Consider the following 25,486-nt stretch of genomic DNA (forward strand, 5'->3'; position numbering starts at 1 on the left):
TTTAAAAATTCAAAATTGAACCCTCCTTTTAAATCAAAAAATCTTCATTCATCTCATTAAAATTTAAGACCTTTTCAATCAGTCAAGTTGAAGATGAAGTTTGAAAGCCAAAGAATCTTTCTTTCTTTCTTCCTTCCCTTCCCTTCCTATCTAACCTACCCACCCCTCAATTGCCATCAAGATCGTTTTTGAAATATTGATACCATAACTTTTTGATATGCAGAGGCAACAACCCTCTCTTGTAAGTTATTGCTGAACTAACCCATCTAGCTTGTACTTTGTAATTTTGTTCCCTACGGTATTCATATCTTACTTAAGAATGATATTATTTAATCTTATTTCTCTATAAATTCAAGCATTTCTTTATTTTTGACCCATAGATTTCTGTTTCTTTTTCTTTCTTTTTAAAAACACTTCCCCCTGTAAACTTTCTATGTAACCCTTCAACCAGCTTATTATGCTTGTATCTCTAGTAATTGAATTTTTCTTTAACAGGTTAGCAGAAGTAGAATCTCAGTCCCAGGGCAGCCTTACAACAAATTCCAGTCAACCCGATATGTAAGTTTTGAAAGCCATTTTAACATATTTCTTTTCTGTTCCTTTGCTCTATAAAGTCACATGGAAATGTAAAAGAAACATCATCTCAAGCAACCTCTGTTTGTTGGCTAGCCTGCATTGTAGATGGTATTTATGAGTTGAGGTATGGCACTGTGTCAGAAAGAAAAGCTGCAAAATACCCTGCAGCAAGGCTGAATCAGTATCTAGGAATAGAGATTATCTTGGCAGACCGGCTGTATGAAACTGTGGAGCACAAACAAATCATGTCCTACAACACCTAGCTACAGTGATGCTTTAAATGTCACCCATTGACTTTTGCCACAGTGCCCAAATGGATGGCGCTACTCCAGAATAGATAATAAAAACAATCTGTGACAACAGACTGAAATTTAAAACCATTGGGTAACTGTTTGTGCCATGATCTTCTTTACCAAATCCCAGTTTTTGGGGGAAAACCTGATCTAAATTCAACCTGTGACACATATCAGGTTTCTTTACTGATATGAAATGAAAATGTTTTTTCCCTTCCCTCCCCCCGCCCCCCAACTGAAGTCATTGTGACATACAGATAATCATGTGTGTGCATTTTCTAAAGAGGAAATCATACGGAAATTGGAGAGCAGTTGTTGTATTGTATAAGTGTAGTAACAGAGTGAAACCACAATGAATTGTGTCCATTTGGGGGCATTACAGCTTTGTTTTAAGATTAAGTTGAACAGTAGTAATGGTATCTCTTTTCTTCTTTTCTCTGTAGGGACGATGAGCACCAGTTGATTGCACACTATTGCCATAGCCTTGGTGGTGACGTCTCATCCATGGTAAGTAACATATGGTGGGGGGGGGGGTCAATTGGGGAGGTCAATTGGGGGGAGAGGGTGACCAAAGGGATTTCCCTAGAGGTTTAAGTTGTTCAAGAAAAAGATGCAACATCTTCCAAAGTGGTCACACTGCCCGAATTGTCACATTTGGAGAGAGAATCGGTTAAATAACCCCTCATGCCCTTCCTCAAACATTTAAGCTGGAGGGATGTGGGAGAGGTCTTTATATGGCAAGTGTCCACCACTTCTAGAAATGTGTGCAATTGTCTTGTAGACAGTCTTAAATTTTGGACATTTTGTGAGAAATTCAAAGAAATAACATTTGATAAATATTCAGTGATTATCAAGAAGGAAGCGTGTTTGTTAACTTCCAAAACTTAACTGAACTGTGAATACCCTGGGACTCGTTAATGAAAGTGGAAGTGTATACCTCCGTGTTGCTGAATAAACAAATCGAAGACATTTTCAGATCAACAGTTTGATATCCTGTTTTAAAACAAAGAGGAAGTCATGCTTCTTCTTTCGTTCTGTATAATAATAGAAACAAGTTGCAGTTTCAGTTGGTTACTGAATGCGATAAGTAGCTAAGGCATAGGCCAAAGGAAACATAATTATGGTACAGGGGGGATGTAGATGATGTTTTAGCAGTTCAGTATCCATTCAGGAAATCAGAAATATCGCAGACATTTCTCAAATAAATAAATTGTCAGAAGAAATCTCTTAGTGTTTATTTCATATTCCTGCTCTTTACAAGACTTTTATCATACAGATACTCCTGCGCAACCACATCATAATTTTCCCAATGGGAGTGCCAATCGCAAGCCTTAAAGGCATTGAAGAATCGCCCCAAACTGCGTGCCACGCTCTGAAAAAGTTAACTTTCCGTTGCTTGCAAATGACGTTTTCTTCTTGTCGCTACAAAATGCAGACAGTAATGAAATTAACATGATACCTTGTTATCTTTATCTAGACCTGGAATGTCCACGCTGCTATGTACACTGTGTTGCGGGTATTGACTGTAGCTGCATGTATTGACTGTACACTAGTGTCTAATTACCGACGGTAGCAAGCTGTGTGTATTTTCTGGGATCGATGGTGGTGTCTAACACTTCTGTTACACCTCATTCGAAACTAGATCAGATTACCGGCATTAGACGTTTCTTTGTGCACGAGTCTTCACACCCTTTAAATAAACACAGGGTCCTGTCATATTTATCAAATCTAATTTTGATTAGATGCAGTCTCAGAATTCACCGATAATTCTTTCTTGGGAATCTCTAGCAAACACTTGTGGGCAAACTACCTGCACGTTCCCTAATCCATTTCACTAGCACACAGTTGAGATATAAAAAATCTTTGGAGATCACACAAACAGTAAAGATTTAATATATGATATATCAGCGCCCATGGTAGAGATGCTTAAAATCCCCATTGCAATTTCACCAAGTTTCAAGCAAATAAAATTTGTATTTCGTTTACTTTGCTCTGCTCTACTCTACTCTAATTAGCAAAGAGATTGTGTTGAAGGAATTTTAAGATACATTAATATTGATGTGAGGTCATTCTTTAACAAGTTGAGATTATTTTATTGTTTTGATCTATAATATTTACATTGTTTATATCTACTACAACCTTCTTCTTGTTTATATCTATCTAGCCTCAGAGTCCCACCCAGATCATCGTAGCTATCGATGCCGAGCAGAGACCAGACTTAGAGACCCAGATCAAGGATTTAGAAACAGAAAACAAGTGAGTCTCTCACCAGGATGATATTTATCACTTTCTGAAAGTCTATAAGAATTGCTTTCTATTTTTTTGTACTATTTTTGGTTTATTACACAAAGACCCTGACATGTACCAGGGGCAGACCAAAAAGGGAGCCCTGAATCCTCCCCCTCCCCCCCCGGGCCGGGGAAGCTTTCTGGCACTGGTAGCTGCAAACATATCAACCGTGCATAGTCCATGTTGAACACATGCATTCTTTATTTATATTCAGCATATCCTCAAGCACTTTGTCATTGTTAGTTTTTTTCGGTACTCGCCACCGAGCCCATATCCTAGATCTGCTGTTGTGTACTTGTACACATATGACAGAGATTTGTTAGGTCAATTCAAAGAATATGTAACATTTCATCCAAATAACACCGTAACATATCTCATACGACACACAGTTAAGTGATGGGTAACGCTACGGTACTGCAACCAATTACGATGGGTTACATCTGCACCATTATATAATATATTTGTCATTTCTACAACAACTACAAAAACAGGACCTTAACTGATGAGCTGGACAGATTGAGAGTGGTCCAACGGGAAGACGAAGCTAAGGCCAAGCAGCTTCTGAATGGAGACGATAAGAACAGATCTCCGGGGAGGAACCTTGAACTCTTAGAGGAAGCCAAGTTACTACGGCAACACAAAGGAAGGCTGGAAGCCAGGATGCAGATACTCGAGGACCATAACAGACAGTTGGAGGCTCAACTACAACGACTGAGACAGTTGTTAGAACAGGTAGGATTGATACCGGTGGGGGGAGAGGAGGGGGGAGACTGGACTGTTACATATGGTGGTCTTGAATGCAGGGAATTGATAAAAGGTTAAGGGGACACTTAAATCGGGGAGGGTTGATGCCAGGGAAGGGTTAAGGGATGCTATATGGAACACGAGTTGGCTTAATACCAATTAGGGATTAGGGTGCTTGATACTAGTGAGGGGGTAGGGGAACTTTAGATAGAGAAATATGGGGGTGGAGGGGATGTTTGATAGCAAACTGTGGGGGGCTTGATACTTGTCAATCGGGGGGGGCTTGATACTTGTCAATGCTGTGTGGTAGGAGACACTAGACAAGGAATGTGGGAGCTTGATACCAGTTAAATGGTGTAGGGAAGGTGTTCTCAACAGGCAACTTACAGACCAATATCCAGCTCATGAAAGATTTCAATCGGGCCGGCTAAGAAAGATCGGACTCGCTAGCTAGCACTAATTTGTGGTGCAAGCCCCTCACGTATTAGGTTTGTGCAAACCTTTCCATCTGTACATGTACGTGGATTGTCGGTAAATACGCTCTTCACATTTTACCTGTAGCCTACGGACCACAGTGCCTCAAGACTCTCGTCATCAAAAACAACGACTCCAGTCACTTCACGTCCCTTGCCAAGACCACAGAGGGCGCCCCAGCATAACTCTCATGGAGGCACCAGTGATTATGATAGCGATATGGCAGGTAAGCATAGACATTACTGCAAGATCAAAGGTGTTCTTAGAACAGGGCAAAAAGAAATGAAAGCTCTGTTCTGCAAATTCCAGGTTTTATATTATTACAACAAAATGTTGGAAGAAGAGGGCTGACTCTCCCACTGACATCCCCCCCCCAACCCCATGCAAAGAAAACAAAGCTTGTTTGGGGCCATATTATTCATGAACATTTCTGTGATGCATATACATAATTGACAGAGTTAATCAAGTGCTTCTCTGGTCCAATGATAGAACTTGATTGAAAAGTTGACACAATTTTTGTTGAAAAATTCAACTTATTTGAAGTAAGTTGAAATTAATTTTCATGGCAATTTATAATTTCTACAGGTTTATGTTAGATTATTTGTAGAAAACACGTTTTGTTTTTTTTCTTTCTGCTAATAGGCGAGGACCATCAAAGGCAGTCTCCCCCACCTTATTCATCTGTCACCAGCAACGGTTCAGCACCCTTCAGAAATGGAAACAATTCTGCCCACATGAACGGGAATGCGAACCACAACGGTAGAATCGACCTCGACAAAGTTATTCAAGAGTTAAACTCCTTCCCGGATGATAAACCAACAACAGGTTTGTGACTAAATTGAAGCAAACTAATGAATACAAAATTTGAAAGCATGCACAGATGATTGATAAATTGATTAGTTGATTATCTGTTTAAAAATTTAAATTTTAAAAAATTTTAAAAAATTTTAAAATTTTTTAAAAATTTAAATTTAAAAAAACTAAATTGAAATAAAGTGACATGGAATTTTGTAATAATATTTCTTGTTTATTTCCTTTGTGCCTATGTGTCGTCATGCAAGATTGCATCTTTCGAGACCAAGTACGGGTATTCCAAACGCTTCTGTCTTCACAACCTTTATACATGATTTACATAACTCTTGTATGTCATTAAGCAGCAAACTAATGAATAAAAAATATGAAAGCACGCACGAATGATTGATGAAATTGATCGGTTGATTATTATCTGTTTTACGCATTAGGAGGGAACAACGTCGGGAGCCTTCTGAACGCAGCAGACAACATCGGGAAAGCCGTGGGTACCTTAGTGACCGTGATGACTGATGACGAACACGACCAGAAAGAAACCGAGTCGTGACAGCCAGACTGAAAACGCTGAATAATTCAGACAAATAATTTCAAGAAGAGAAGAAGCCGGTGTACAGAACATCGTCGAAACAGTAACTTTCAAAAAATTTCCAAATTCTAAGCAAAAAAGGAAGGAAACTTTTTCAACCCACAGAGAGGGGATCGATCATATCTCGGAGAAAAGTCTGGGAATCGTGGAGTGTATGGGTTACCGCGGAAATAACTGTTTGATATTGGTTAACGATATACTGAATTTAAGGAAAATTCTAAACTTACTCTTAAGGGTAGCTGTCAACGAATGGAATAAATTTGAATAAATTTGAATAATTTGAGTGAAGATGTGTAGTATAATGAATATGCAGAGGGAAGCGGGGAAAAATTATCATCTAAATCACAAAGGCTTTCTGCCCCGATTCTTGATTTGGATCAAATTGAAATTTTTTATTGAGGGCCGCAATTTATGATAATAATTTTCTTGTTTGGATAAGTCATTTTTTAAATCGTTTAAATTACAAATGGGGTTTGTTTTCGTGTTTTGTTTGTGGTATATTTTGTTATGCATCCCAGAAGACTAAGACAAAGTGTAAATTTTACGAATGAAAAAGTTAATGGAAAAAGCAATGCCTACATCGATGTGTGCTTATAAAGTTATAATTATGAAATATAACCAAACTGCATTAAAATTACAAATTTTGTTCTATATCCGTTTATATATCTCTTCCCAAAAGATTGTAATTCACGCTGTAAAATTTAGTCTCACAGTATCAGGTTCAGCCGAAGAGGTTTAACAGTGCATTAGCACACACCATGTTATAAATAGATCTTGTAGATTTGGCAAGCTGTCTATGTTCGTTACCATGGGAACCGGGTCAGCCGTTACTGAAATTGCTCGCAGCTTGAAAGGTTCAGTATTTTTAGTCACAAAGTACACTTTGCGGTGAGGGGGGCATAAATGTATATGCCACCCTACCTGAAGAAAATTGACAATTTCACAGTCAAACAAGTGAGCAAGGACAACATTGCTTTCTTTACCCTGGAATGTCTGAAAATAGACAAAACTAGACTTGCACACAATTAATTTCTCATTGATACAAGATATGTATTCAAAGATGTTTTATTTGTCTCCATGAATTTATTCTCATAGCTTTTAAAGAATACTTTTGACAATTTGCAATGTCTCCAACTACGTTTTCAGTCGAAAAGTGAGGCATGTCTTCTCTTCATTGTTTCTGGTTTTTGGGGGGATTTTTTTTCTCTCTCCCCATAGTTATTATTACTTGGTGCTAAATCCCTTAATTTATTTACAAGGCCACTTCTATACAGCAAGCACAAAGAGTTTTCAATATTAAGAGCATATATAGTTATATTCATTTGTTATTCTAAACATAGTGGGTGCTACTGTGTGAAGTCAAGCCTCAATTTAGTCGTTCAGTTAGACAAACATTTATTTTTCTCATTATGTTGTATATTATGAATAAATATTTACAGCAAATTAGTATGACGTATATATGTATATATATTCAGTCAAAACATGGAAAACCTAGCTTACAATTTAGCAAGATTCAAATTCAAACTTGACAACCTATCTATCAAATTCAGCTCTGAATTTATCAATTTTATAGCCAGACAATTTTTATGTCCAAGTATTAAAAGAAAGCTGTCGTGTCTTTGTAAAAGACAAATCATCAACCAAAAAAAGAACAAATGTATTCAATTCAAAATGAATTTCATATAAGAAACCCTTTCCTTATTTTTATAAAGCATTTCCAATTCCTACTGTAAAACTAGTTGTGGAGCCATTTGATATATCTAAATGAATAATGTAGTTTTTAGAAAATTATCTACTTATATTCACCAGCAGTTTTATCCTTTCTAACAACAGACATTTAGGAAGCTAGAATCAGAAACAATAGCTTGGACATAATGTGTGAGGGGGAGGGGTGCATGGGTGTTGAAAACAACCAAGTGTAAAATTCCCCACTCCTGCGACTCTTCCACCCCCCCCCCATATAACCCCACCGTTTCCCCAAAAAGTTCAGACACTTCAGTCTTCTTACAAGAATTCTGGTTTTGGTAAGGTGTATCTTCAAAGTCATCATCAGTGCTCCTATTTGAGGCAACATCCTCTTCTCTACCCCCCCCCACCCTGCCCCCTCCTCCCCACAGCAATTTTGCATCTATTTCAATGATGTAAGGTTATCTTTCTTCATCATATGAACAAAGAGTCAGTATTCAAATTTTCAACATTTAAAAGAAATTAATTAGATAAAACCATGTTTTTTTTCTTTCTGGCATTAAAACTTGCTTTGATGTTACAGTATATGTTTTATATATCTGTATTGTTCAGTTGTGCAGGTGGTAGGAAGACATAACAAACTTGAGCTTCATTTGTCAGATTGCGTCAGAAATTCATAGACTAATGGATGCCAAGGTCATTATTCAAAGAGAAATGCCAGAGTTTAATTTATGAATCAAAAACCCCTGAAGCTTCATTGAAGCGTTACTCTTGATATGGAATTGTTTTCATTTGGTTTATTTTTTCAGGATTCTTGCTACTGGAGATAGCAACGGGTGGCATTTATTAATTATGTATAAATTATTTTTCCACATTTGAATAAAGAAATGCGTCATTTTACTTGGTTCATTGATCTTGTCGAGCTTTTGTCCCAAAATTGTTCCCTCGAGTCTCACGAACCTTGGTCATCATAATATCCATAATGAAGAGAATTATGTAAAAGATTTGTCTCTCTTTTTTCTGACAGTGGTCATTTATTCTACAAATTGTTACGGGAATACCAATATAAATTGTGACTTATTCAAGCTGTCGCACGTTGTATATATTTAATGAATCATTTAGTTTGTCTGTACCAAATCAATAGAAATTTACCCATCATACTTTGATGTTTACCCTGTTTGAATTCATACTTTTTTTTTTTTTTTGATGTATTTTATCATTATCATTATCACTACAAAATGTTATTGTTTTTCATTGTTCCACTTGGATTTTATTAACACACCCTTTTATACAATCATTAAGCAACAGCCTTTGTTTGATTTTAGTCTCTCCTGTCAAACAAACAAACAAACAAGTATCTTTTGATTGTAGAATTCTGTTTAGTGTTATAAGACATCAAAAGTGATTTTTTTTTTCAACAACATATTCAAACAAAAATTGACTGATCATGTTTTCCAATTTGATATCAGAATCCTATTTCTTATAGTCATATTTTAAACTGCTTGTACTATAAATTGTCATAGACGAATGACTTGTATTATACTCTTCAGAGTCATACAGGCTCTTCAAACAATCACACGTTTTGTCCTTATTGGCGTCCATTAAGACTTGTAATACCTGCGAATGAAAGCCAACCGATGTTTGCTAGGATGTGGGACCTATTTTCTAGAGGATGTGGGACCTATTTTCTTGAGGAAGTGGGCTATTTCCGGTCTACTAGTCAGTGAGGTCTTGTTAACCCACTTCCCCTCCCCACCCACTTCCCCTCCACCCTATCCTTCCCCCAATGTGAATCACAGTTGCTAACAGTAATACATTTTAAGCAAAGAAGTGTCTTAGTAAAAAAAAGTGCTAGCATTTCTGTGCTTGCACTAACTGGCCTCCCTTTTGCATAAGATTATGTTGAACTCATGACCACGCTGAATACATTGTCCATTATACTGACTATATATTATGGAAATTAGGAATTCTTAGAAAGTTCCAACTGTGTTTCAACTTCCTACACTCTGTGCCCTTTCCCTTAAACAATGTCAACTCATTACATTGAGAAAAGAGAGAGATAGTATCTAACAATGGCATATGTAATAAGTGAGGAGTCCAGAGATAATTTAAAAAATGATATATCATGGTTGATTAAGAACAGGTAAACCCAGGAAATTAAGCCATTTACATTAATGCCCAATGGCAAGTCACCTCAACAATAGACTGTATGTAAATATGCAAAATGAAATTGGACCTCTCGCACCCAAAGCAAGAATCATGCCTCTGGACCAACAAATCCTAAGTATGTAACTCAATCTGTAATAATTCCCACAAACGACCAAGTTCAATGTCTATGTATCAGAGGCATAACCCCCGGGACCTAGGCCCCCAAATATGTTCAGCACCACCCCACCAAATATGGGCTATGCCTATCCCCATAGTAAAGCACCCCCTCCCCCTTTCCCTCTAAAAACAGAAGTCTAGCTATGTCCCTCAGTATCATCAGTGCAAAGATGTGGACTTTTACCTCTACATTGGTAAACTATGGCTACAGTTATTACTATTTATGGAAGATAGTTATGTCATGTTAGTTAGTGTCTAGGAGTGTTCTTCTATGTCCTACACCTCCATTCATATCCAATGTCATTGCCATTATTATCTTTCCTATCAGTTCATTGACAATTTATAGATACACATATACAATAAAAATTTAACAAAATTATGCAGTAACAAAATGATTATGAACAGATTTGGGGATGTAAGCAAATTTTACATATGTTATTATACACATAAAGTTCAGTTCGGTTAAAGTATTTCGCATATACATAGACATACAAAAACAGTGCAGTAATGGTATATACAGGATACTAGAAAAAAATTTCTCTTTTGAAAATACTAGCGATATCATGAAAGCATTTTTTTTTTAATTTTAAAAAATGCTCAAGGGGGGCGGCAGCCCCCTTCGCCCCCCCCCCCCCCCCTTGGCTACGCGCCTGTTATCAAACACATGCATCCATGGCACAAACAACTAGAACACAAACCTGCATGATCTCGTTGTTCTTGCTCATGCTTTTTCTAAGTTCTTTCCTTCATTGTATCAGTGTATTGACAATTTCTTTGTACAAAACAGTTATAAATATACAATATATATAGACAACATTTACATAGTGAAAATAAATAGATAAGCATATTTAACCTAATGTTGCTAAATAGGCACCACCAACACATAACTGTGTGCAACAAGAGGCAACTTCATCTTTTTTACAGTCTATTTTACAAATTCACTGTAGAAAACATTTACCAATACACATATTATACAATATTTAAAGTGGTTCTTCGTCCTTATGTTATCACCTTTAATAAAAGATTCACGGGGCCTATCCGGGAATCGAACCCGGGACCTCTCGCACCCAAAGCGAGAATCATGCCACTAGACCAACAGGCCGCTTAAGAGATAAGGTTGTTCACAATATAGTTAAAGTACTATTAGCTGTAGGGTTAAAAGTTCAAAGTCTGTATATTGTTAGTAGGCTAAAGTATTTTGATAGGTGTGTTCCCGCCATGTGTCAAGGTATCAAAACGAAAACAGGATACTTAGTATAGAGGTGATATTTTGACCTTTGAAGTGAATAGTCCGACGTTTCCTCAAAAAAAGTGCAAGTACGTGTCGCTTTTGGCGCTCAATGGGAACACGTTATTTCAGTACGCTTTCAGAATCATTAGGCACACTGTGCGTTGTGCATAGAACATTTTGCATGCCGCGGGTACGGCGGATTTCGAGACGAAATAGCTTTGTTGAGACCGATAGTGACTGTACGAGCAAGGATTCGAGAAGTGACAGACCAATAGAAATTTAAAAGTGGGTGTGTGGAGGGTATAGGAGGGGAGGGGCAGAGGAGAGGGGAGTAGAATAAACAAATTTTCGCGTGTACTTAGTAAGCTCAGTTTGTTGCATAATTAGAACTATAATGAGCTCAAATAACATTAAATTATGACAAGATTCATCACCCAAAAGACACCTCATCCGCATAAACTTTGAATATACTCTGACTATACTTGATGAACATCTAAATGCAGTCGATAGGCTAGACATAATGTACAACTATATTACTCCGTTATCAGCCAATCCTATTATCATGACGAAACATTGTTAAGAAGACCACTAGTATTATAATGGCAGAAATAATACGTCTGCCCCTCAAAGTTTGTTTCCACCCCCCCCCCCCCGCGATCGTTGTCCCTCGCGCTGCCACTAAATATACTGTGTTTATACACATTTACAGCAAACACAATTTCACATATTATGTTATCTAGGCCTATGTGTGATTATATTAGCAACGACGTTCCCCTGTTTTCATGCTCGATCAGCGGGCCAAAAATGTTTGCAGTACAGAATTTAGTTTCCCACTGTCAATATGTATTGCTATATAACACCTGTTTAAGTATCAAACCTTTGACGTTTAAAAAGGATTTATTTCAACATTCTTGTTGCGATTCTGGTAGATAAAAGTAAGAATTAAATTATCATTTTTGATACGTTAGTGTTTCGTTAATGTTGAGGTACATATGGTAACAGTATAGGCCTACTATAAACTGCATCAAATTTAACGGTCTATACACCCGGGATCCGGTGACACACCGCGCTTGATGGAAATTGGGTTGGGTGTGTGGAGTACTATAGCCATGAGCCTACCAATGAACAATAGCTTGCGAATGTCCACCCATAACAGCATCCTGCCCGCATGAAAAGTTGAAAACCATTGCTCTGTATATGTGGGTGTTCATTTGTGGATTGCGCCAACTTGAACTGACCGGCCTCCGGTCTCATGCTAGGCCGCTATAACTGAGGGTCATCCCGGGGCCATGGGGATTATGAAGTAATCAGTGAAATATCTGGGAGAGTCAAATTATAACGCGATCCCAAGTCCGAAACCTGCAGCATTAAAACTTTATATTTATAATTATAGTCGGTTTGGAAAAAAGTTCCAGTCCATGGCAAACTTTTCTAGAATAGAATAATAAAAAAATAGCCAGGACACATTAAATAGGTAGATATGTTTATACCGCGTCTAAAATCAAGCTATAAAGGCTAATATTTTCAGAGATAAGATATGCCATCATTTGAAGGCCACTAAAACTTTCCGCTAAATTGTTCGTGACTTATGCATCAGATCCGGAATGACTTCATCCGGTTAGCTATTTATTCATTTATTTATTCTGCAACTAGTTTTATCAATGAATCTTAAAAAGGAGATCAATATGGCGCGTGTTTTTTAATTAAAGACTTGCAATTTTAGATAGCCTTAGGAAAAGACTTAAACAAGCCACCGCCATGCATTGCTCATCCGAAATTATAACCTTGCTCAAAGGGTTAGGTTGAAAGATTTTACAAACAACTGACCGACATTAAGTTGCCAAACACTTTACAGAATTACGCTCGATGAGGACTCTATACAAATCTGTGGCTAATATATTCAAAAGGAATGATGAAAATGAAACAGCTGTACGTACTGTATTCAGCTATCGATAGGGGCCCTTGAAGAGGAGTGATTGCAATTGAAAAAATCCTGCACTATTTAAAACATGTTGTTATCCTAGAGAGCAGGGGCTCAACCACTGCCCTTTTAATACTGCGGATGCCGAGAAATTTTGATCAAATAGAGGATGCATGGATGCAAATAGAATATTTTGCAACTTTTGAAACAATATGTTACAGAATTTTCGACTTGAACCAGGTAGTTGAGCTCAGGGGGTAGGAGCCGGGGGGCGAACGAGCGCCGGGGGGGGGGGGGCACTGGGGTGTTCCCCCTCCCACTTTTTTCTAAAATAGCAAATGTGCCCTACTGGCAAATAAAATGTGCCCCTTTGATGAAGAATTGTCTTTTGGATATCTTAAGCCTTTGTAAATTTTAATATTTTATTTTAATTATTTATGTTTAGCCTGTAGGCCCTACATGCTAAGGATTTAACCGAGGTTGCTAAAGACTTTTGTTCAAGTAATGAACACAGGAGGATTTTTTTTTTGGAAAGTTCTAAATTATGTATGGACAGAAGTACAGATGTAGGTTGATAGAGTCACGTGGACAATAATAATATTGATAGCATACTAACACATCATATATTTACGTGATATGGCCGGTGTGTATCGGTATATAGCATAACGAGTGGTGCATGGTTGTGGAATGAGAAAGTCCCCCTCTGATGGTGCCCCCCCACACTTTTTGGAAGATTCCTACCCCCCTGGTTGAGCTGACTCGACGACTTGACTCGGATTCGACCGAGTTGACTCGCCTTGATATGTCACTCCAGCAGTCTGACTAGACATATAAGCTTGTTATTCAATCCAAAAGCAACCCTTTTATATTACGGTACAACATTGCTTCAAGTGATACTATATAGTATCGTATTCTTTACGTGAGAAGTGCGTCGTTACTATGGATACGATAATCTCTTGTCTAGCGTGTGCTTACGCCTAAGTAAATGTGAATAGTGTAAAAGATTCCTTCCCTGGTCCAAACAATCGTCCCATTCAGAGCTGTTATAGAACTTGTTTTCTACACTGAGAGCTTGTCTCTCATCAATGTCGAGTTTCAAGTATCAAGTTTTCGGTGGAGTGGTTTACACAACGATACTATACTAACCATACCACAATTACTGTAGAGTATATACTGTGCGTGTAAAAATGACATAAAATAACCGAATGTAATGTTTGTTTTAGCACATTATCATTTAGCACCATTGTATTTTCGGCCTTTATATACAAGAGCATCAATCAAGGTAAAAAGGTGTGAAAATATAGATTGAAGGTGATATAAACCACTTTAGAAATACTTTTTGTTAAATGTGGATATTACTCCGAGCGAGCAGACGGACGGGTTGGGGTTCAGTATGCTTATAACTTGCTCCTCATCTAGCTCTAAATCTTAACGGTCATGATATGGAAATTTGCATGTGCCATGACAGACCAAGATCGATCGATCAGCTATCATGTGGTACGTGGGAGGGATATGACAAGTCAATGGAACGATTAATTGTGGTACGACACCTAGGAACAGTCTGCCAAGGTACTTTTTAAGAAAAAGTCACCCAGGAAAGAACCTGGGCACGACAACCAAACTACCAAACGACTGATCCACTCTCAACCACAGACCCCTTGCATCGAGATTGTCTGTGTGATCATCGTCGGATGTGTATCATCATTCCCCTCGAAAGGGAACAAATAGCCTACTACACATGATATCTTAGCCAAAAGTCCAAGGTAGTGCATGCATGGGCTAGAAAACTGAGTCCACGGAACAATACCAGATGAGTAGCTCAAGGGACAGTCTGCAAATCTATGGGTTGCGAAAATGTCCCGGTGAATCGCGGGGTTCTGCATGACGTCGGAAAATTTGATATTGCTTTTGGAGATGCCCGAATAAGATCACATCAATGAAGTTTATGTTTAACACTCATACATAGGCCAATCTATATGTCTCATGTACCCTATGAATCGATATTTATGAGTGGTGAGTCGATCGGTGAATGTAGCCACAGTGAAGATCCTGGGTTGTGGGCCTCAAACTCTGCTGACCGCTGGAGTATATTTACAACCGGCCAATTGCAAGCTCCCGGCAGTCCATGCAGCCGTAAGTACCTTCAATTATTACATGATTTAGGATAATCTATGACATAAATCTGCCATTTTAGGTCGTATTTTTCCTATTCTCAAGTAACACCAGATTTCGCGGTTACATCATTATTAATAAGTCTAGATCCTTCTTTAATTAAAAGAAGCTTTTCAGAAGGTCGTTTAGTTATCCATCGCACACTTATTAAATGAAGATTGCTATAAATTAAGACTTTAATAAGACCGTCGTAGTTTTTTTTCTCCAAAATGAAGCGTATCGTGTGAGTCAGGAAGTAAGGAATTTTATTCGATTTTCAACATTTCGTTGCCCAGACAATCTCCGTCTTCATAGTATTTATATGCAAAAAGCATCAGAGAATAACTTCAACATTTCTAATTAAAACATTTTTATCCTTACTATTTGTTCGACTATATGTTCGACTGCACTATATGTTCCTTACTATATGTTCGACGCAAAAACTGCGCGGTTAACATGCTTATTGAAGTCCTTTGTTAAAGGGTGTGAAGACTCGCGAAACGTCTCATGCTGGTAATCTGACCTAGTTTCAACTGAGGTGTAACAGAAGTGTTGGACACCACCATCGATCCCAGAAAATACACACACTGATTGTTACCGTCGGTAATTAGACACTAGTGTACAGTCACTACATGCAGCTACGGTCAATACCCATAACACGGTGTACATAGCAGCGATGGACATCTTAGCAGGGAGTTGTTATGGAACTCCCTGATCTCAGGTCCAGATAAAAGATAACAAGGTATCACGTTTCATTACTGTCTACATTTTGTAGCGATAAGAAAAAAACTTCACTTGCAAGCAACGAAAAGTTAACTTTTTCACAGGGCGGCACGCGGTTTGGGGCGAGTCTTCAATGCCATATAGAGCTTATAGACCGCCCTCGGTTAAGAAAATTGCTTAGTAACGTGAAAAGTGATTAAAATAGGAAGCGGGACAATTTTTGTTTTTGCAGTATAAAAGATGTTTCTATGTATTTGTACAGACATTTCCAACAGAACAAACTAAGCGTTATATCGTATCCATGCATGTGTTATACATCCATTGTTATATGTAGCAAGATTAAGAAATGCATCAAACTTGACAATATATCTTTTTATCTCCAGCTAGATACAATATAAACAATAAGCATTATAAAGTTGGTATACAAATCTTAACAAGTTTTATAATTAAAAATATTGGAGGGGGGTGGGGAGGGGACCACCAAGTAGACGAACGATATAGTAGAGACTACTTTCAGACTTTTTGTCACCACAAATTTATCAAATGAAGTTTCTATTATCATGATTTACATTCCTAGGTTATCGACAAGCCGAGTTCAGATTTTTTTCGTCATTGTTTGCCTTAAGAAACGATATGTTATAATCAGTTTACATGGAGACCGGGGAGGGGGACTCGACAGGGAAGCTATTTCACACAGCGTTAATTGCAGTGATTATAATTTACAAAGCGCGGTTTCAGTGTTAATGATTCTACTATTTGTTCCACCATCATACATGTGTATACAAAACTAAAATACAGAACACGAGTAGTGATGTGCCCCTCCTTGCATTGTTGGTGCCCGTCCACGACCCAACTCAAAATTCCTGGGTACGAGCCCTGCCCTCATACATTTGATAAAATAGTCAAATCAACAAAACTGACATTGGTTTCAAAGGGTGTGAAGACTCGCGCAAAAAGAAACGTCTAATGCCGGTAATCTGACCTAGTTTCGAATGAGGTGCAACAAAAGTGTTAGACTCCATCATCGATCCCAGAAAATACGCACACAGATAGCTACCTTCGGTAATTAGACACTAGTGTACAGTCAGTACATACAGCTGCCGTCAATACCCACAGCACAGTGTACAAACGATACAGCGATGGACAGGTCCAGCTAAAGATAACAAGGTATCACGTTTCATTACTGTCTGCATTTTGTAGCGACAAGCAGTAAACTTCACTTGCAAGCATCGGAAAGTTAACTTTTGCAGAGCGCGGCACGCGGTTTGGGCGAGTCTTCAATGCCTTTAAATGAAATCAGAACCACAAAGAAATTACTGGCTTAAAAAGAAGGATCGAACCGAAGACTGAATTATAGTACTGTACTACCTACTGAGTTATCCAACCCGCAGATGGTGGCGGCCCCTTATTTGTGCACAGTTAGGAAGCCACAGTATACCTGCTTCTCGTGTAAAAGCACGAAATATCATGGAAGGGATTTCATGAAAAATTTGTTGAAATATTATCTATGTATAAGTAAGTTATCTATCTTAGAAAAGGTAAAATCAATCAGTTAATTTCGTTCTCATTAAAAATTTTAAGTACTTACATTTAAAGCTAAGTTATTCTTTTCTTTTGTCTTTTCCTCTTTTGTTTTCATTTGTTTTCTTTGTTTTTCCCCTTCAATATGAAATTAGTCATTTTCACATTGGAGAAACAGGTGCACAAAAGTATATTAAACTACACATATAAATAGCAAGCATGTAAGGTATCTATCTTAGAAAAAAATTGTAAAATCATTCCATTAATTTCGTTCTCATTTAAAATTTTAAATACATTAAAAGTTAAGTATTTATATTTCTTTTGTCTTTTCCTCTTTCTGTTCTTTCGTTTGTTTTCTCTGTTTTTCCCTTCAATATAAAATAAGTTTTGGATAAGCAAATGCATAAAAGTATATAAAACTAAACATATATATAGTATCTTTTTTTTAAATAAAATATTAATACAAATAAGGCAAGCTCTGTGAAATTCTGCCATTCTGCATGCACCTACAAATTATATTTTACCACCTTAAGTTGGTTAAAAGGAAACATTTTACCTTGTTTAAATGCTCAAATATGATACAAAACATCACAAAATGTAAACAAAATAGGACAGGTAAATACACTAGTCCACTTATACGAAACCTAAGTGTTGATTAGTCAATCATAGTGAACTGTGAAGCACCTACATTAAACTCCGCCTACACTGACTCATGAGGATGATCTCGGTTAAAGGTTACAGTGAGCTAATAACGATGATCATTGAACAATTTCACGCATGCATGATCAGGATAAGCTAAACAAAGATGCACTAAACATGAAAAGTCAGGTTGGCCAAGGCCATCTATTACCGGTAGCTTTGAAATGTAACAGATCCCCCCCCCCCCTTAATGGCTCATATAATGAAATAATTAACAACAAGCACACCAGGATGAAACATGTTCCTTTGACTAATATGGAAAAAGTGACGCCCGGGTATATAGAGCCACAGTTTATTGGAATGTTAGAAATCAGCCCTTTGTGTAAGTACTAAGTTAAACATGATACACCACTTTGAAAAATTATATCAAATTTTCTATACGTGATATCACAGTTCCTGTGCGTCGTACTTCGAATATGATATCACACTTCGAACGTGTTGACATGCCACACAACATCATTCTTCGTATACATGAAAACGTAATTCGCACATGACATCGCACTCCGTAAATGACGTAATACTTCTTACACGATATAACATTTTAAACATCGTGCGAATGCAATTTCCCCGCACCGACATAAACGGCATGCTGATAGCAAATCCTATGCGCGACTTCAAAAGAATGTACTGTTTTGCACCGGTGTGAGGATATCCCCTACGATGTCAGTATACGCGTATTTGTCTAGGAATGGCATGAAACGTGGGAACACTTCCGTGAATGCATCCTTGCCCATAAATATGTCAAGATGGGCATAGTTTGGGATAAGCAATCTCTCGTAATACTGATTGGGATTAGCTTCCTGACAAGCTTCCATGGAAGCCTTGGATGTTTCTGGATCCCAGCATTTGTTATCCGATCCGCTGCAGAACATCGTCGGAATGTCAAGATAGGTCATCTGTTTCTTGTACTCGGGATCCAATACACGTTCCTTGGCGTTTGCTCCCGGCATGTACTTGTCTTCGCCTTTAAACGTAACCAAGTGACCCTTATTGACACTTTTAGCAAAATGTCTGAAAACAGTGGAACTGCAATAGCCGAACGACTCGTGTAGTGTATCATGCGTTAAGGCATTAAGATTTTTATGGTTCCACAACAGGTGATAAATGAAGGTAATCCGGTGGCAAACTGGGTTATCACAGTGTTCCTTGAAGGCTGTTGTTACATTGGCGACGCCTTCAAAGAATGGAATCGTCACCTTTTTGATCCAGTCATCTGAGTTATCCGAAAACGCAGCCATTCCATCCACACCAACACCGTGGAGAAAGCTGGGAAGTTTTACGGCAGACTTGAACGAGTTGAACTTACCAGCGACAAGACAGGGACCTGTTTGAGAACAGATTATGCTCCGTACTTTACCTTGCAGCTGTCCCTGTAGAAGACTCGTGAAGAAGGTGATGCCTCCAGCACAATGGACAAAAACCTGAAGGTCTGGTTTACCTGTCTTCTTTAAGACATAGTCGACAGCCAGAGGATAGTCGTACTGTCCAACTTCGTCGCACGTCCACTGCTGTCGACATCCAGGTAAGATAACGGAAGCTCGCCAATCAAGGTTCCATACGTCATACTGTTGCTCGACGAGGAACTCGATGAAGTTTTTGTCGATTGTGTCAAGGGCGTAAATGGAAGAAGAAACGCCAGTGCCATGGACAAGAAGAAGAGGTCCTTTTGTTCCTCCTTGGTATCTTGTCAAGAGCAACTCATATTCATCATGAGTTAAGAGTTGTGTAACCTCAGGCTGGGCGTCACCGAGCTGTAGTTGTCTCTTTTCTCTTGGAGGTGCATCGGGGTTGAAGATGTTCTTCGCGGTCGCTAGTGGCCCATAGACATCCCATAACACGCCAGCAAAAAACTTGCCGAATTTGGCGTTCCATTTGATCCGTTCTAGCTTAGATCTGGTATTGAAGACTTCCATCGTTTTCAGTTGTTTCCGGAAATCACTGAGCTTTATTTCCAATTTTCCTTTGGCGATGACTTTACCGGAAGGTTCGTCACCTTCATGAATATGAATAGCCAATGTCGTCGTGTCGCCAACACCAAGCTCGAAAGCTGAATCTTTGTGCACGCTTTTGACCCCGTCGAAGTAGAACAACTTGCCCTCTGAACTCGAAAGTACCATTCGATATATCATCTCTCTTGTATTTACGTGGTTCTCACTCTCGGCAAAAAGTTGGAAGTGGCCGTTGGAAATAGTTAGATGAGACCGTGACAATCCTTTGCAAGTCACAGTTCCGTAGATCTTCGCGACATGCCGCGTGTCCTCCAGAAATCTTTTCACGTTGTTTGTTTCGACAGTGAGAAGGAATTCACATGGAAAACTTTCCTTTTCGAAGTCAAGGTTGCCATGCATGCGTTCTGTGAAGCGAATTCCGGGTTTCACCATCACACTAGTGGGATCTGGGAAAACCAAGAGAGAAATTTTTCGTTTACATAGTCGATCAAAACCTTATGAATATCTATATAGGTCTTTCGAACACATACCACACATAAGGCATAAAATAAGTGGTACAAAACACTATTGGCTTTCCGTTATTATATAAACTACATATGTTCATTCCAGTAACAACATTCTTTGCGTCCTTGGATTTGGGTTTTCATGCTTTGACCTCTGTTGACCTCAAATGAATTTCGAACATCAGTTACATCACATTAAGCAATATTGTTCTTGAACTGACTTGTACTGAGGTGAATCTACGTACAACCTATGCCGTTCATGAAAGCTTCATTTTTTTATATTTCCATGGTTTTAGACGTTGGCATCTATTGACCTCAACTACATCAAACGACTGTTAACCTGCACACCAACGATCGGGTTGTATTCAATAAAGTGGATCCAATAATCCACTATGAAGTTTGTTTAACCTTTACTTTTGGAGTTACGATATTTAGAAGTTTCAGACAGAAATAACCTGTGATTTCTGCACTGTTCTTTTACGCAGTGCGGTGGATGAAGCCAACGGACAACGTTTGAAATTCCTCCAAACTTTGCTCCTGGAATTTTCTTTTCAAAGGCCTTGCCCTCTGTTGCCATGGAATGATCTTCTATCTGCTCAAGAACACTTTAATTCTTGTGCTCACTAAGGTGGATCCACGTATCAAGCCTGAGTTAGTTATCGTGGTTGCAAGCACTATGACATACAGACACACCCACGGCGCCATCATTGTCCTATAAAATAAATTATGCCTTCAGCAAGGACTTCAACCATGAGGCCGAAGACAAGGACAAAAGTAAGTTTAAATGACAAAAAGAGGAATTTGATGAATTGGGTCTATTTCTTACCTATCTTTTTGAATGTTCTGTAGTCGATATTCCATCCACTTTCTTCCGCCATTTTACTCAAGCATCTTTCGGCTAATACTGATATGGTCATCGTTGGATTAACGCCAAGGCTTCGAGGTACTATAGCGCCATCTACAACATATAGATTTGGGAGCAGTTCGTCAGTATCTCCCTTGAACACCTGTCCAGCGTGGTTAACTACTCCATTCTTCCCAGAATCGGCCATGCCACAACCTCCAAGAGGATGAACTGTTACTATTCCTTTTTTGTCGCGTATCCTCGACACCAGCCCGTGCCAGTAAGGGTTTGGTATGAAGAAACCCTTGAGTCCATGGGTAGCCATACGAGCAGCCTTGCGCACCTGATGAAAGTGAATAAATAAATCTACTATTCTTCATTTTCTTGATATAAGAAAAAACAACCACAAAATTCGAAGTTAGAGCAAAGGAAGATGGGTTACGATATTCAAGGGTGTCTTTAGGCAGATTTTAATCCTTTTTAAGTCATGATTTAGAAAGGGCAAAAACAATGATAGCTAGTGATGTTTCTACAGCTATTCCGATTTTGGAGATATCCCGCCTTTAAACCATGTTTAAGGTCTGGAAAGCTCCTTTGAGGCCAACTTCACGGTGATATCAGCATCTCATTAATGAAGGCCTCAATGTTAATGACAATCAATTGTTTTAAAAATCGTAAGAGCGAGAGAGAGAGAGGGAGATCGATACATAACCAACATCGATAAAAAGTCAGAAACGTGCGAAGCATGGGACTTTTTACCACTTTGTACCTCGTATTCAGCAGATTATGTAGGCGGCAACTATTTTAGTGTCAACAAAATTGCCGAACAAACCCCATCCCCGACCCCACCCACCACCGTCTCCTCCGTGGATGCACCTCTAATCTGGTGATAAAATGCGTTGCTAAACGGCTTTTTGTGCAATGGATCCTAAACCCATTGTATCAAATATACATTCAATACGATTATCTACGAACCTTTTCGAAGTTTCCTTCGTGACCGACGTTTTTATATTCTACCATTACACGTCCGCTTTTATCATCCAGTACCAATGTACCATCGGACTTGTCATGACTCATCGACAAAAAACAGAGGGTGTTCTTCCATCCTTTGCCGCTCCAATGCCTAACCTTCTCCCGCCAGTCGTTTTCCCCCGGTGTCGTATCTTCTCCCTTTTCTATCCAACTCACGAGGAATTTGTATGGTGCATCTGCACTGCTCGGAGGAGTACCATCCTCCAGGACCAGACCCTCTTCGAAGTGTTCCTTCGGTAGTCCCCTCATATCGATGACACTAACAATAGCGGGGCCGGGAGCTTTACCCTCTTTCAGATTCTTCAGTTCCACGCCAGCTGGGCGGATCTTCTTTTCGCCATTGTAACTTATGTTCAGTGTATCGCCATTTGTCGTGAAATTTTCTCCAAGTTTCCTTGAGAGGTGTAAACCTCCATAATCTCTAGACTGCATGAGAATATTTGTTGAACCTAGGGCTCCGGCGGCAAGAATGATTTTGTTAGCGCGGACAATGAGATCCCTGGTCTTAAAAGCCTGTTGTATGTGAGGAACGTAGTGGACTATCCAGGCGTCTTGAGTGTCGTCTCGCATTATGTACTTCACCTCAACCTGTGGACATGATTTAAAGTAGTCAACATTATGTTTGTCTTATAATCTCAACATTCTCATGGAATTTGCATTCAGTTCCTACATGTAATTTTTCTCTTCTTTTTTGAGATACTGTTATCCGAAGTAACCACTTCCTAAAGTGAACTTGAAGCAAACAGGTGAGATGTCAGGTAGTTGCGCAACTGACGATATGATACGTGTTGCCTTGCTGTATTGGAAGCTGGCTTGGACGGAGTTACAACTTATCCTTAAAGGTCATCAGTAGCAGCCTCAACTTTAAGCACGCTACAAATTGCTAGAAGTTACAGGTTCCTTTGCTTCCAGCAAGGAACCAAAACAAAATAATTTGATCCACTCTCATCCTCATTCCTCTTTCATTTGGGACTGTATGTATGCGATCATGATCGCGTCAAGCATCACGAACCTCTTCGAATCCCTGCACATGATCTCAGTTAAGATGGCATACTCAATACAGAGACATATCTGAACAGTGACGAAATTATGGTATCAAACAGGATTATGGCTTGGATATCACAGTTCTTAAAAGGAAGTATATGTGGTGCGAAAATGTGATACCATTTTAGGCCTTCCAAGAGCAGCGTACGAAAATTGTTTACTATTGCCTAAAGAGGTTTGAATACAAGTAACGGAAAATTCGGGCTCTCATAGCAAGAAACCTTGATGGTCATGATACGGAAAATATTCAAGAACGTTTAGAGATCATATTACTTTGACGATTAAGTGTGTCAGTCAATGGGGCAACTTATATGGAGTATGCTACCTCAAGGGTTGATGCCCACCAAACTGTACTGAGTTTCTATACCGATGCACACTCACCTGTGTGTAAATTTCGGCATTGTGGGACTTTGCATCAGGCAGGTAGTTCATGTTGAGTGTGTTCTTCGCTCCGGTGTTGCATCCTCCGCAGCAATTTCCGCATCCGATGCAGGCTGGCTGTGGAATACCCACGTGATTTTTTCTCTTGGAGACAAAATTGACGTAAAGAGGAGTCCTGTAACAGAAATTATATGAACATGATAAAAGTGACCAGCTATCATACATATGCTAAGACGGGTTTAATCTAGTTAACTTGGACACGAGTTAAATGCGTTCATAGTTATTGACTCTACAAATGTGTTATTATATTAGGTTTTTACTCCTTGTCATTACAAGTATGAAAAACTTTATATCATCAATATCCATCGAAACTTAAATCAAGATGATCAAAGATACCGATGGTCATGTCGCGACCACCAGAATAGATGCCATAAATTTCCCTTCAATATTGGGCATATTAAATATCATTTACATTTTCTTTAAATAACGACGTTTCCAGGGTTTCTGACCTCTCCAAAGTTTTCGGAGAAATTGGCTTTGTGATTTCTTGCCCATAGGTAACATTATTTAATTACATTGGTTTCAAATTGACACGATTTCATCGTAGAGTTACTGTTTTTACAATTATAGCATGTTCAAGATCCATGGGGCATTGACTAATATTTTTGTTAACCATGAATCTGATCTCCACCACTTTCAATATGGTTGTTGTACTCATCACAGGTCTTTATTAATAATTGAGGATCAAACGGATTGATGTCATGTTAACATGGTCATAAATCAGCTTCTTGCATTCCCTTTTTGCCAGATATAATAATAATAATAATAATAATAATCAGCAGTTATTTTTACGACGCTTAAGAGACCACAAATGTGGGAGAAACCCGCAAGGGCTTATGGATTACAACTTACACGTCGGGTGGCTTCCAATTCAACATTTTAACTCAAATTTTGAATCTTATTTTAGAAAGTCATTTCAGATGGGAAAACCGTAGATTGCTCTTGGATGAAAAACCCACCTTACTATGACCCGGCCGGGAATCGAACCCCGAACCTCCCGATTGCTAAGCCTCATTGCTTCAAATGCCACCGCCTTTATCCACTCGGCCACAGCACCTGATATAAGATCCAAACCTGCGTATTCATGCTTAATCGTGCTTAAATCATGCTTGATCGTGTTAACAAGGTGTTCACCTTTTAGCTTCTGGTGACCTCAAATGGCCTCCACCACAAACTAGGTATCTTCTCCTTAATATGGGGCACCCACACATCAACGATGAGACTAAACAATGTTTTTCTTTTTGAGATACAATGTTTACAAGATTTTCACATTTTGAACTCTGGTGACCCCAAATGACCTTTGAACTCTACTAAAACATTAGGGTTCCTGAACGAAATATGAGGCATTTAGTGTCTCCATCTTGAGACATCGTGTTCACAACCAGCGTCACATACACACGCACATAGACACACGCCATCAACATCGTATATATATTCCTGTAGTGGCGGACCCACATGCTGTCATCAAGGGATTAGGGATGGGGGCGGTGGGTGGTAGGGAGAATGAAGGGAGCTGAGCAGCTAAACATGAAACATGTCATTTAAGAATGAAACCACCGAACATAATCGGCTCACACTACATATGCCTTGCCACTACCCGTATTCCCTCGTCACGCCCCGCCTCCGCTGATATCAGTAAACGCA

General features: G+C 38.8%; 2 protein-coding genes and 1 non-coding gene across 8 annotated transcripts in view; 1 reads left to right on the forward strand and 2 right to left on the reverse strand.

Annotated features, from left to right (window-relative positions):
- Positions 1-9,031, forward strand: part of LOC139963064 (dystrophin-like) — a 75,005-nt gene extending 65,974 nt beyond the window's left edge. For all 6 annotated transcript variants that reach the window (XM_071963542.1, XM_071963543.1, XM_071963544.1 and 3 more), the window contains 7 exons: positions 496-558; positions 1,313-1,376; positions 3,034-3,125; positions 3,650-3,890; positions 4,464-4,602; positions 5,019-5,201; positions 5,618-9,031. In XM_071963542.1, the coding sequence (XP_071819643.1) occupies positions 496-558; positions 1,313-1,376; positions 3,034-3,125; positions 3,650-3,890; positions 4,464-4,602; positions 5,019-5,201; positions 5,618-5,733 (898 nt within the window). In that variant the 3' untranslated portion in view covers positions 5,734-9,031. The remainder of the gene's footprint in view (positions 1-495; positions 559-1,312; positions 1,377-3,033; positions 3,126-3,649; positions 3,891-4,463; positions 4,603-5,018; positions 5,202-5,617) is intronic.
- Positions 9,032-10,813: 1,782 nt separating this feature from the next.
- Positions 10,814-10,885, reverse strand: Trnap-ugg (transfer RNA proline (anticodon UGG)). Its single transcript has one exon. It is a non-coding gene; the product is annotated as a tRNA-Pro (tRNA).
- Positions 10,886-17,758: 6,873 nt separating this feature from the next.
- Positions 17,759-25,486, reverse strand: part of LOC139962454 (uncharacterized) — a 42,459-nt gene continuing 34,731 nt past the window's right edge. Inside the window, exons 7-10 of the mRNA XM_071962418.1 lie at positions 23,783-23,957; positions 22,301-22,945; positions 21,308-21,668; positions 17,759-20,424 (exon numbers count right to left, since the gene is read on the reverse strand). Of these exons, the coding sequence (XP_071818519.1) occupies positions 18,644-20,424; positions 21,308-21,668; positions 22,301-22,945; positions 23,783-23,957 (2,962 nt within the window). The 3' untranslated portion in view covers positions 17,759-18,643. The remainder of the gene's footprint in view (positions 20,425-21,307; positions 21,669-22,300; positions 22,946-23,782; positions 23,958-25,486) is intronic.

Source organism: Apostichopus japonicus, chromosome 21 (genome assembly GCF_037975245.1).
Source record: "Apostichopus japonicus isolate 1M-3 chromosome 21, ASM3797524v1, whole genome shotgun sequence".
NCBI classification, from domain to species: domain Eukaryota; kingdom Metazoa; phylum Echinodermata; class Holothuroidea; order Aspidochirotida; family Stichopodidae; genus Apostichopus; species Apostichopus japonicus.